This window comes from Octodon degus, unplaced genomic scaffold (assembly GCF_000260255.1).
Source record: "Octodon degus isolate 3935 unplaced genomic scaffold, OctDeg1.0 scaffold00071, whole genome shotgun sequence".
NCBI classification, from domain to species: Eukaryota; Metazoa; Chordata; class Mammalia; order Rodentia; family Octodontidae; genus Octodon; species Octodon degus.
The window spans coordinates 3,678,533-3,692,421 of NW_004524647.1; the positions used below are offsets into that span (position 1 = coordinate 3,678,533).

At 39.7% G+C, this 13,889-nt stretch overlaps 1 protein-coding gene across 1 annotated transcript in view; it reads left to right on the forward strand.

Annotated features, from left to right (window-relative positions):
- The window catches only part of Trank1 (tetratricopeptide repeat and ankyrin repeat containing 1), a 175,131-nt gene that overhangs the window by 103,166 nt on the left and 58,076 nt on the right, over positions 1-13,889 (forward strand). The window contains exons 9-13 of the mRNA XM_023719773.1: positions 2,899-3,153; positions 4,631-4,807; positions 5,665-8,544; positions 11,483-11,682; positions 12,132-12,269. Coding sequence (XP_023575541.1) covers positions 2,899-3,153; positions 4,631-4,807; positions 5,665-8,544; positions 11,483-11,682; positions 12,132-12,269 — 3,650 coding nt within the window. The remainder of the gene's footprint in view (positions 1-2,898; positions 3,154-4,630; positions 4,808-5,664; positions 8,545-11,482; positions 11,683-12,131; positions 12,270-13,889) is intronic.

Consider the following 13,889-nt stretch of genomic DNA (forward strand, 5'->3'; position numbering starts at 1 on the left):
TTGTATCTGTGTATTCAAAATGGTTAGAATAATATATAGTTACATTCTCTTAATGAATAGAGGGATTTGTTCTAATAGTGTTTGTAAATAGGGTGTCATGTCTACATCTTGTACAGCAAATAACCACTAGGAAAAGAGTATGCAATGTGTTAATTATTGAAACTGTCCTACCAAAAACAAAACAAAACAAAAAAAACATGGAAGAGAAAAAAAATTTCTAAAAATAAAGATAATACATCTATATGTAAAACATTCAGACAACACAGAACATTCTTCAGATAAGAGCCCCTAAACTTCCATCTCCAGAGGTAACCTTTGTTACTAGTTTTCCATTTATCCTATTGTTATTATTTGTCTACACAATAGGTTTATACATACCACAGGTCCTTCGCTGTCCTATAGATTTTCTCTACTACTGTAATACAGGTTATTAAGGAATGTTGATTGAATGTTAATCTTTAAATTTTAATTTTTTTCCTTATGAGAGAATTGAGAAATTGCCTGAAAAGAACTTTAGATGACAAATTTCAGATAATTGTGGAAGATTCTGGAAACACTGGGCGGAGTTGTCTCAATTTTATAGAGAGTATAGGAACTTGTGGCCAAAGGAACTAAAAAATGTTTTTCAGCATAGGTTGCAGATCATCACATTTAAGGCGTGAACTAGTTTTGTTGAGTCTTAGCTTGCTACTTATCAGATCTATGACCTTATACAAGTTATTTACTTCTTTATGGTTAAGTTTTGTCACTCCTGCTTCAGCAGGGGAACTAACCTCATAAGATAATGGGTGTGAAACAGTTATTCTAATACCCTGCTCATGAAATAGTTATACCTTTTAGCTGTCAGGGTGAGCTGCTGGTGAATTGAGTTTAAAATTACCCTTTCTTTCTTGCATATGTGTGAGCATACCCAAGACTCTAAAATGGGGCCAACATGAGTGAGATCTGTTAGATGCAGACATTCTGTGCAAACCATATCTAGAGAACATTGTTATGTTTTGGACCTAAAATCATCTGAGCTGTGAAGATTGTCTTCATTTATACATACTTAGGGTTGTGAAAATAGCACTTGGCTTATTGGTGTTTGGTCAAAATCTCATAGGAGGCCACAAGATGGAAATGATACTTCTTCAATATTCCTTATGCCTTACGATTTACATTTCTGAGCTTTATTTTTCTGAGGGAAATTATGTGTGTGTTCTGTGGGCTCCTCTCTCTTTCTCTGTTAAGGTTACTTTCTCTTTTTTTCTTTCTAATTTTTAAAAAATATTTTATTTATTGATGTGGTACAGGGTCTCACTACACAGTTCAGACTTGTAGTGATCCTCCTGTCTTAGTCTCCCCAGTGCTGGGATTACAGGCATGTACCACCATGTTTGGTTTCAGTGGCTAGCTTGGAGTGGGGCCTGCATGCCAGGTGGTACTAGGGATTGAACCCGGGTCCCTGTGCTTACCTAAGCAAGCGCTTAGTCCACTGAGCTACCTCGCCAGCCTATCCTCTTTATATTCTTAACTGTTCATGGGGTGGAATGTTTAGAACTGTTTCTATTTCAAGTGATAGACTTAAATTGGCTTAAGTTGTCAAGAGAAAGTAATGATACTCATGCTAGAAATGTTGAAGTTGGCAGCAGGGATGTACCTATTATCTTCTGTTTTTAACTCAGTTGTTCTCTCATCAGCTTTTACCTCAGTCTATCGGTGGGAAAAAAATCCAGATCTCTAAACTCTGACTTGTCCACCATTTCTAGACTTGTGGACCCTTCTCTTTCTCACAGTGATTTCAATAAAAATCTTAAACTTCACATTTGATCACAGTGTGCATCTCTGAACCAAAAACCGTAGCCAGGAGGTTAGTTTTGATTGGCTCTGGCCTAAATTATATGTTAGCTCATACTTCAGGAGCATGTTAAAGGGAGGAGGTCTGGTATTACCCAAAGATGAGTGAATAGATTCTGGGGAATCAGAGTTTCAAATGTCCAATTTAGATGTTTGCCTTTTACACTTTTATTCCAATCCTTGTTAAAGGATTTTTTATTTTTTCTTATTTTAAGTTAATAAGTATTAAAATGAATATTCATTTTAGAAAATTTAGAAGAAGATGGGAAGGAAAAACTGGCAAATACAGATCAAATTGCTGTTACTTAGGTAACCTTTGCTTTCTTTTCATCTATTTTTCCTCCTTACTTTCTAGTAGGATTGCCAGATCAAAAACAGAATGCTGTAGAAATTTGAATTTCAGATAAATAGTAATTTTATTTTTAGTTTAAGCAAATCCCAAATATTGCATGAGTTATGCCAAAATTGTTCATTTGAAATTCAAATTTAATTTAATATTTTCCTATGTTTTTATTTGCTAACTATGGCAACCTACTTACTGAGGATCTGTTTTTAAAAGTTTTTCACACTTAAAATTCACATCATTGTGAAATGGGATCACCATTATCCTGTCTCCAGACATCAAATATTGGAAGGAAACTTAAATTTATTGTGATGCAAAACTAAGAATTGAGGGCTAAGCTATTCTCTCACCATTACCTTAAAACTCTCGACTTTTTATTCTGTAGTATCACCTTATATTTCTTAGTTTTTTAAACAAGGCATACTCTTTAGTATGAAAAATTTAGGTCATGCTTTTTCCTGAATCTGTTGTTTGTGCTGATTTCTAATCTTCTCCAGAGCCTGTGTGGTCAGTGTTTACACTGATGGTTAAGTAATTTATCCACAATGGTTAAACAATTTGCCTAAAATAATTAATTACTCGCTTATAGTATACCCAGTGCTTAAATGTATTGACCTGTAATCAAAGTTTATTATGCATATGTGTTGGGTTATAGTTGGGGGACAGAGAGAAATCATGTGAACCTTTTATGGAGAGTGGTTTATTCTTATTTTTGGAAGAAATTCCTCCTGACCTGCTCTGTGGGATTAATGAAGACTGTGCCAGCACCTTCATCAAGTTATTACTGAAAAAAAAGAAATGGCCTGAAGTGCTGCTTCTGCTAACCCGCAAAATACGTGGGGAATCACCATTTGGAGACTACTTCCTTAAGGACTGCAACCTCTCAGACCTTGACATCTGTACCGTCATCCCCCACCTCAGCACCTGGGACCAGCGGAAGACACAGCTCTTGGGCCTTCTAATAGATAGTGGAGGTGAGAATGTTTAGATTAAAGACAATGGAGAGTTGTCCCAGTTGGCTGACTTTTCCTTGATTTGGGAGATACCATGACATTCTCTTTCATTTTGTCCCCTGTATCTTCTTGTTTTGGAACATTGACCAGGTTACTGTCTCATAAGTGAGTTGCCCTGTAGCAAGTGATGGTAAATCTATAGTGTATGTGCCGCAGTACGCTTTTGTACATTGAAAACTCTAAAACATTTGCCATTGCTGCCTGGTAGGAACCCTGGATTTTGTGAATTCCAGTTTCCCCTGTTGTCTTTCTCTTTTTTTGGGAGGAACATCAAATATGCAGAAGATTCTTCATTCTGGTTTAGCCCACAGTGGCCAACTCCACCTAACCTCTGGTTAGACTTTTCCCTGAATGTTATGTTGTGTGGCTCTTTGTCAGTTTTTGTGGGATTCTTCTGTAATCAGTAGGTTGGGATTTGAGAGCAATAGCCAAGTAACTGGTGGGTGGAAGCATTTGTTGTTTTTCTCAGAACAATCACATAAGACTAAATGTGTGTCCAGAGTATGCAGTTGTTCTGTTAGTTTGGGTTTTATTGTAAAAATAATTTAGAAACACCAAACTTCTCTCACCCTTGTGTGGTTTTCTGGTTGCTTTGCTATGTAAAAGGATATACCCTTCATAGGGAGCAATAACACATTGAATCCTCAGCCCTAAAAGTGTCATATTATACAGAGTGCAAGTCTTTAGGTATTGGCTTTACCCACAGCTTTCAGGAAGTAAAGGAAGTATCTTTTACTATTTCTTCAGATACCTTCTTTGTTAACTTTATTTGTTCAATCACTATTGCTTTCATGAAATTCTCTTTTTATTGATTGATTCAGCAAGCACTATAGAATATCTCCTAGGGTCAAGGGCTAGGAACCAAGTCCCAAGAGTAATTGCACAGGGGCTGCAGGCAAGCAGAGGAAGGCTGCAGATCTATAGTGGGTGGGGCTGCTTTTAGGTGAGGGCAGGGAGCCTGAGCTAAAAGAAAGGTGATATAGGGCAATAAAGAGGTGTGAAGGAAGGTAGCAACTGAGGATAGAAACTTAATAAAAGCAGAAAATATAGGAAATGTGTTCATGTCCTGATCACCAACTGTATGTCAGATATGTTATTAGGCAAATATGAATATTTCCATGGTTCTGCTTTGGCATCATTCTAGGACAGTGCTTAATGGGAACTATGATCCTCTGGTAGAAGGAAAGGAGGGACTGGAGAAATAAGGGGACAAGACCCAAGGACATGTCACTTGAAGGCGCAGGGATTTCAGCTTGAGGGTACTGTTCTGCCTTTGCCTCTCAGAAAGAGTGGAAATAGGATGATCTCACGGAGGTCAGTATCAGATCTTCCCTTGCGACTAAATGGCAGAAGCAGTCCAACCACATTGGGTAAGCCATGCTGTATCCCTTCCCAAACATATAGCTTATGGGTTTTCTTCTTTTCTCCCCTCTTCCAGCCTTGCCTGAAGGACTCCAGGAGAGCAAGGAGAGGCCGCTTCTTCTGTGCCTGAAAAATGAGGACTTTGAATTGGCTTTTGTTCTCTTGACCAAGGGTGCAGATCCCCATGATATTTCTCTCGTGGAAGGTGATACTCCCTTGCATGCAGCACTCCACATTTTTCTAGATATCAATGGTAAGCCTTGTTTTATAGAGCAATCTTTTCCTTGAGGAGATAGTTGGATATCAGAGTTGATGCTCTACTTTTTGATCTTTCTGTTTGGGCAAACCAGTGTTCTGAAAAAGACCCATTTCTTAGCCAGGCTACCCTATATATCCCTGCCTCATAGCAGTGGTAAGAAGTGAGCATCATGGTAAATAGTCATGGTGGGTACATTAAAGATTTTTAAATTTCAAAGTCAATTGTCAATAGCTGTCAGATATTTTCCATTAATCTGTACTATTTTCGGGGGCTGGAGAGATGGCTCAGTAGAATAAGTGCTTCCCTGGCAAGCGCAAGGACCTGAGTTTAATCCCTGGTTCTGCAAAAAAATAAATAAATAAAATAAAAAAAATAAAAATAGAGAGTTGGCTCAGTGGAATATGTGCTTCCCTGGTAAGTGCAAGGGCCTGAGTTCAATCCCCGGTTCTGCAAAAAAAAAAAAAAAAACTGTACCATTTTCAAGAGTACTGATGTAAAGCAATATTATAAGGTTACTTCAGGAGGCACTACTGAATTTTAGGTTAGATAATTCTTTGTTGTCAAGTTCTATCCTGCATATTATAAAATAGTTAGCAGTCTTCTCAGCCTCTACTTACTAACTGCCAGTGGCACCTTTCTAGTTTTGACAATGAAAAATGCCTTCAGACTTTGCCAAATTTTCTGTAGGGAATGAATCCCCCTTGGTTGAGAATCACTGGGTTATTTGATGGGTATCAGATAATTAGGGGTTGTCAGAACTTTAGATGCCCTCGGTTGGCACCTGTCAAACCCAGGGTCCGGTATCCTGAAAAGAATATCTCAGCACTCATAGGATTTTGTTTGTCTTTCAGCTGACATTGGTTTTAACTTCCTCAGCCACCTGCTGGATCTATTCTTGTCCAACCCAATTGAATTTTACTACCTTGACCCAAATGTTCAGGACAGCAATGGGAACACACTGATGCACATCATCTTTCAGAAGGGTATGCTGAAGCGTATGAAAAAATTAATAGACCTGCTGGTGAGGTTCAATATCAACTTCAACCTGAAGAACAAAGAGGGCAAAGATGTACGGCATCGTATTAAGAAGAATGATGCTCTCCTTGTGACCTGGAACAAAGCTCTGGAGGAGAGCAGGCGGAAGGGCCGACAAGACCCTACTGCTCACCTGGGGAGATTCGCAAGGTCTTCTGCTCCTGGTCATACATCTCAGTTAAAGTCCCAAGATTCCTTAAAGTCACTGTCGTGTGGCATCACTATGGGAACCCTCTCTGAAGAAGCCAAAGTCCCTGATGCCCAGGTTAACAGGCAGGGACCTGGCGCCGCCAAGCCACACTCTCTGAGAGATCACCTTGTACAAGACATCACAATTTTGATGCAGCAGGTTGAACTTGGTATGTCTTTCCCAGAGGACTATCCTCAGTGCTCTGAGCCTCTGGAAGAAGAAGCTGGCATGGAAGGAAAGAAAGACAAACTTCAACACACGCTGAGTATGGGGATCTCTGACTGTAGTGGGAGCAGTCCTGCTGTCTCTGAGGCAGGGGAAGGACATGTGCAGGCAGGTCCAGGCACCTCACAGCTTGTTCCTGCTGGTAACAGAGGGAGGGTAGGTAATGACGATCAGGATAGCTTGAGCATGCAGGAAATTGAGGCCTGCCTCCAGGACTTTGATAATATGACCTGGGAAATTGAGTGTACTTCAGAAATGTTGAAGAAGTTGTCCAGTAAGGTTATGACTAAAGTTATAAAGAAGAAAACTATCCTTGCCATCCAGCAGCTAGGGAATGGGGAATGGACCCAGGGCCTGCAGAAGCGATTAAAACACCTAAAAGGAAATATCCAGCTCTTTGAAGCTAAGTTAGACAAAGGAGCTAGGATGCTGTGGGAGCTTGCCATTGATTTCTCCCCTCGATGCAGTGAAAACCCAGAGAAAATCATTGCTCCAGAGCGGAGCACATACTCTATGGAAAAATCAGGGAAGGTCTACACAGAAATCATCCGTATCTGGGACATTGTCTTAGATCACTGCAAACTGTCAGATGCTATCATGGCCATCTGCAATGCCTATAACCGGGGCTTGTCTTGTGTTCTACGCAAGAAGCTAAAGGGTATCAACAAAAGCCAAGTGTTAGCTAACAAGAAAGTCCAAAAACGTATACCCCGCTGCTATGTGGAGGACACAGAGGCAGAGAAGAGCAGGGAGTATAAGGATCCTGAGTATTTTCCCCCAGCCAGTGCGGTGGAGACAGAGTATAACATCATGAAGTTCCACAGCTTCAGCACCAACATGGCCTTCAATATTCTCAATGATATGACAGTGACAGTGGAGTACCCCTTCCGAGTGGGTGAGCTTGAGTATGCAGTTATTGACCTCAACCCCAAACCACTGGAACCTATCATCCTTATTGGGCGGAGTGGTACTGGAAAGACAACTTGTTGCTTGTATAGGTTGTGGAAGAAATTCCACATTTACTGGGAAAAATCTGAACAGGCAGGAAGCCCATTGCTTGCCAAACAAACCTGGCCAAACAAAAGGTTGGAACTAGGACCTAGAAAAGATGGTGCCATTAGGGAGGGAGATGAGGAAGAAGATGAGGAACAGAAAGGTTCAAATGAAGTAGAAACAGTAGACAGCATAGAGGAGAAGCAGGAGAGTGAAGCCTGTCCAGTGGGAGGCCATGTGGAACCAGTGGGGGACAGCCAGGTGGCGGAGGGATGTGTGCTGGAACAGCCTCATCAGCTGGAGCATTTGCATCAGATCTTTGTGACCAAGAACCATGTCTTGTGCCAGGAGGTGCAAAGAAATTTTATTGAGCTTTCTAAGTCTACCAAGGCCACCTGTCACTACAAACCATTAGAACCCAATGTTCACAAACTCCAGGACCTAAAAGACGAGAACTTTCCTCTGTTTGTTACTTCCAAACAGTTGCTCCTCCTGCTTGATGCCTCTCTTCCCAAACCATTTTTTTTAAGAAATGAAGATGGAAGCTTGAAAAGAACCATTGTAGGATGGTCCACACAGGAAGAGCTGACCATCTCCAATTGGCAAGAAGATGAAGAGGAGGTGGAGGCTGATGGGGACTATAGTGAGGAGGATAAAGCTGTAGAAACACGTACAGGTGACAGTGATCCCCGGGTATATGTTACATTTGAGGTGTTCACCAATGAGATATGGCCCAAAATGACCAAAGGAAAAACCTCCTACAACCCTGCACTGATTTGGAAAGAAATAAAATCTTTTCTGAAGGGTTCTTTTGAGGCCCTCAGCTGTCCGCATGGGAGCCTAACTGAGGAAGCATATAAAAAACTAGGGAGAAAACGGTCCCCCAATTTTAAGGAAGATCGGAGTGAGATCTACAGCCTCTTCTGTCTGTATCAGCAGATCAGGTCCCAGAATGGTTATTTTGATGAAGAGGATGTTCTGTACAACCTGTCCCAGAGGCTTTTGAAGCTTAAGGTGCTTCCCTGGTCCATCCATGAGCTCTATGGTGATGAGATTCAGGACTTCACCCAAGCAGAGCTAGCACTGCTGATGAAATGCATCAATGATCCCAATGCTATGTTCCTCACTGGAGACACAGCACAGAGCATCATGAAAGGTGTGGCCTTCCGCTTCAGTGATCTGCGTTCTCTCTTCCACTATGCCAGTAGAAGCACTGTAGATAAGCAGTGTGTTGTCCGGAAGCCAAAGAAGATCCACCAGCTGTATCAGAACTACAGGTCTCACTCTGGTAAGTCCAGGCCTGGGAGTGACCTACTAAGGGTGGAGGTTGCTTGGGTAATGACCATGGGCTGTTTCTAAAGCTGCAGGCTAGCTCTTTTTAAGCATTTCCAACTGATATCAAAGTTATATTTTGGAATTGGTTAGTAAATATACTCAGGAACAAGAGATCTTATGATTTTTGCCACTACTCATTCATAAATTGGTGGCTGAAGATGTGATTGCATAAAAATAGGCTTTTAAGTAATTATATGTTAAGGAATTTTCCATGACATGAAAACATTTCAGGGGAACATAGAAATTGTTTTTGTCAAGGTACCTTGAAAGTACCTGTTTAATCTATATAAAGGAATATGCCAGTTACAGGCTATTAATCTTTAACACAGCTTTTCTTTCAAAGGGAAACAAAGCTAGGAGTAGAAGGTAATGGGAGACAATCAGATGCTTTTATCTCAGTTATGCCCCTTTGATGCTAAGCAGTTTACAAATACAGTAGTACTTTGCTTAATCCTCACAACAGCCCTGTAAGTTAGGCATTGTTCCTATTGTACATAGAAGGCTAAGGCAGAAAGCACTTAAGCAATACAAAAAGAAAGCCAGAATCTTTCCTTTATGGTTTATAGAGTCTTACAAATTCTTCAAGTGTGTCTTACGGCAATTCACAAACAGTATGGATTATTATCAGTGCTGTATCCTATTTAGTAGGATAATACCACACATATTTTTATGTAACTATATATTTTTGTCAAACATGGTATAACTACCCAGTTATAAATGATGGTATTAAGTTCCTCCCTCTCTCTCTCTCTCTCTCTCTCTCTCTCTCTCTCTCTCTCTCTCTCTCAGTGACAGAATTCTAGACTGAAACTTCGTGAGCAGATCCCTTTGGATTATGCTATATCCTCAGATTCTTTTACTCTTGCTTTGCTTTCCTAGTGTTTTCAATTTTTAGTTTTCTAATATCTTCATGTGGCTCCTGATCATTTTTCATTCTTTTGCAAATTGTCTGTTATTCTTTGTGTAGTCTTTAATAAGTTGTTTTTTTCATTGGTTTATAAGAATTATTAATGAATTTTGCTTTCATATCCTTTGTTAATTTTGTCTGTTGTGGTTTCTTTTCCCATTATGTCAAATATTTTATCTCCTTCAGATCTTATCATATGTATCTATTACATATGTTTATTCAGAATATGGTAAGCATAGTATGTTTAGAGAATATTTTCATCTTTTGTTCCTTAGACTGAAATTCACATAGAATAAAATATACCGATTGGAAATGTTCAATTTAGTGTTTTTCACTATATTCCCAAGGATATGTAATCATTATCACTAAGTAATTCCAGAACACTTTCATCACCATCACAAGAAACTCCACAACCGTGTCATACACTCCTCATTGCCCTCTTCTTACCACTACATGGAAAAAACTCACCTTTCTTTTTCAGTGGATTTGTCTCTTGTGGACATTGCACAAATATGGAATGACACAGTATATAGTATGTTGTGTCTATTCTTTTACTTCCCACATTTTGAAGGGTTACCCATGTTATAGCATGTATCTGTATTTTATTCATTTTCATGGTTGAACTGCTTTTTATTCTTTGAATATGGCTGTATGAAAATTGCTTTCCTAATTTCCTGAAAATTATCACATAGATTTCTGTCTTTCAGTGTAATAAACACTTTCGGGCCCTTTTCTGATTTTCACATTAATATAAATCTTTGGTTCTTGCTAGCTCTTAATGAAGAAGGAATCACATAACAGCTGATTTGTTTAGATTCAGCAGTTTTTATATATACTCATGATTATTTCATATTGTATACTTTTAATAATTATAATATTGTAGAGTAAAATTTCCCTCTACCATTTGGTAGTAGAAAGGGAGATATGTTCCCATTTAATGGTGTTTCTCTGGTCCACTGTAATCTATTTGCTAAGGCAAAGGGCACATGGTCCCCAAGAGAAGTGGAGAGACCCAGGAAAATCTGTAATTAACCTAGCTTCAGATCTCATCACCTAGAGATATTTTTTAACTTCTCATACCTTGGCAAACCAGTTGCAAAAGTTCAGCTGTCTCATCTGTCTGCAGTGCTATGAAGATTAAATGGCATAATTTTTGTGAAGGTGACTAGTGTATGGTTGGTGTTTAGTCATTGTCACTTCAGAGCTTAGACAAGAGATAGTACCTGATAAGCAAGCTCCTTGGAAAATCTTTCCTCCTGCTTTTCTTTTTTTGGCCAGCTCAACTTGCCCTGAGGGTGGGGCTGGTGCAGCAGGTGGTGCCAGGGATTGAACTGTGGTCCCCTGTGCCTGCCTAAGCTTGCCTAAGCAGGCACTTTAGACTGCTGAGCTATCTCACTGGCCCCTCCTCTCACTCTTGACAGTTTTTCTCAGTGTGTTCTTCTCAGCTAGGTATAAACCTAGGAAAAGGATGATGGGGGCTTTGGTTGTTGCCTGCAGCTACTATCCAGTGCCCCTGCTACCATGGTAATATTGCTTCCAGTGCTCTAAGCACCACTGTAAGGAGACAGAGTATTTTTTAAACCACAGTTATTCTATACAATCTCCTTATATGAGAATTCTAAAAGTTCTAATTGTTTAAATTACATTTCTTCCTTGAGTCCTCTTTAGGAGGTAATTTTTTTCTAATATGACTATAAGTTGGGAATGAGGTCCTACAAAACCTTCTCAGCACTGGAATTTTTATCTAATGTAGCAAGAGTAGCATGGTTTGGGGGCCACAGTAGTGATCAAATGGGTACTGGAAATAAGCTTGCAATTATAGAGTAATGCCAGGGCTGGTACTACTTTTCAGGGGAAAACCAAACAAACAAATCCCCGCAAAACAAAGCAACCAAAAAAAAAAAAAAAAAAAAAAAAAAAAATCCACACCAAAAAACTAGGCATCTTTTATAGTATCTTACATGTATTTTCTGTTTTATCTCAGGCATCCTCAATTTGGCATCTGGAGTGGTGGATTTACTTCAGTTCTATTTCCCAGAATCTTTTGATCGCCTTCCGAGAGATTCTGGCCTCTTTGATGGTCCCAAACCAACTGTTCTGGAGTCTTGTAGTGTAAGCGACTTAGCAATTTTGCTAAGAGGAAACAAAAGGAAAACCCAGCCCATTGAATTTGGTGCCCACCAGGTGAGCTTCTTGGGATTATATGTTTTTGAAATGAAAGACAATTTGCAGTTAAAAAAATAGGTTTGAGAAGGTGTTTATTCTACAAGATAGGTTTCAGTAGCCTCTGTCCCAGAATGGGACAGAAGAGTAAATTAGTTGTTTTAATATTTTCCCTGTCCTTCCTGGCCATTACTCTTTAAAGACATCTTTTTAAATTTTTTTTTATGTATTTGGTATAGGATCTCACTACACAAATAGGACTCATAGTGATCTCTTGTTTCAGTCTCCCCAGCAGGGCTGGCATTGTATGTGGTACCAGGAATCGAACTAGGTCCTTACGCTTGCCTAGGCAGGTGCTTAGACTGCTGAGCTACCTCCCCGGCCCCTAAAGACATCTCTCTTTAATGAAACAGACAGACTTTACCATTGTTTTTCTTTATAGAATTTGATGCTGTTTTATTTTCTTTCAGGTAATCCTAGTTGCCAATGAAATGGCGAAGGAGAAAATTCCAGAAGAGCTGGGGTTAGCACTTGTGCTAACAGTTTATGAAGCAAAAGGCTTGGAATTTGATGATGTTCTCCTTTATAACTTTTTTACTGATTCTGAGGTATGTCATACTGAAGTCTGTGTATAAGCTGAACTTCCACTCTTGGGAAGAGAATTTGGAGCTGAGAATAAGAAAATTTGTCATAGGTGCCTGTTTGTGTCTTAGAGAATTGTCTGTGTGTTTCTTAGATGTGGATTTTGACAACAGCAGTGGGTTGTATCACAGTATGTCATGGACTGGTTTTCCCTGTGCTTTTCCCCTGCTCACTTATATCTATCTTCTGAATGCCTACTATTCAAGTGCCAGTTTCCAATTATCATTAGCTATAGTTATCCTTGGCTGCCAGGGATGCCTTACTTGGAGTATGCTCTAAGGAGAGTTTTACAAATGAGGGCAAGGTTAGCAATGTGCAGCCTATGAGGACAGGACTGGGCAAAGACAGTTCATAGAAAGACAACCTCAGGAAGACAAATGAAGCTTGGTTCTTTCCTGTTGAATCAGGTAATATGAGTAACTAGAACAGCCACCCTGTGTGGGAGCCCCCTTCTGCCATGGTTTCACTACCACTGGTTGCCCATGTAGATCATGGCATCCAAGAATCCCCTGATAGACATTAATATTTATGTTGGTGCATTGCCTGGACTTGTTCTCCAGCATCCTTTTCACCCCAAACTTATTTTATTATTGGTAGAGCCACCAACTCAAGACCATTATCCTAAATTTTTCTAGACACCTGTTTCTTTTTACTACTGTCTTTTTTTGGGGGACTTAGGCTGGCTACAGACTGCTACAGAGTCTTTTTGGGGGAGTTATCTAGTTATGTACTGGTCTCTGTTATAGATTTTGCATTACACATGCTTGGAGGGAGTGCCTTATATCTACGACAGGAGCCTCTTTCCCTCTTTCGCTTCAACATTTTAAAACATGTCCCAGCTATGATCCTTTAAATAGAATCACTCCTTTTTTCTTGATAATTTTTAAATATACTATGTGCTTTAGTAAAATATATTACTACTATTTCGAGGAGTGCTTTATAATTTATAAAGTACTTTTTGAATTTATGTGTTTATATATTATACTCATTCTGTAGGTAAAGCCAAAAGTCATTGAAATTAGTTTTTTGTTGTTGTTTTTATTTAGATAGATTCTCGTTATGTAGTAGTTCAGGCCTGGAATCACTGTGTAGTCCAGGCTGGCCTTGAACTCACAGTGATTCTCTTATCTCAGCCTCTCAAGTACTGGGATTATAGGTGTATGCCACCACACCCAGCCACTCATATTATTTAAATCCATAGTGTTAATGCAGGTGGCAGGGCCTGAAAGTGAACTCAGATGATTTGAATTATAACTTTTTTTCCCTTAGACGTGCTTCCTTTTAAAGCTTCACATGTATATTGACTTCTATATCCTTGTGGAATTAGTATATCATTGCTATTCCTTCCGTATATTCCTTTTCTTTTACATTTTGCTAACAAGGGCCTGCTAAATAGTTCAGCAGATTAAAGCACCTGCAGCTAGGTGCAGGGGCCAGAGGTTCAATCCCCCGGCCTGGTGTGCCAGCCCCACCACTGGGGCACATTGAGAGGGCAATTGAAACTAGATGTGGTGGTGTGTGCCTGTAATCCCAGCTCTTGGGAGGCTGTGAACAGGCAGATCACTATGAGTCCAATCTAGTAGTGA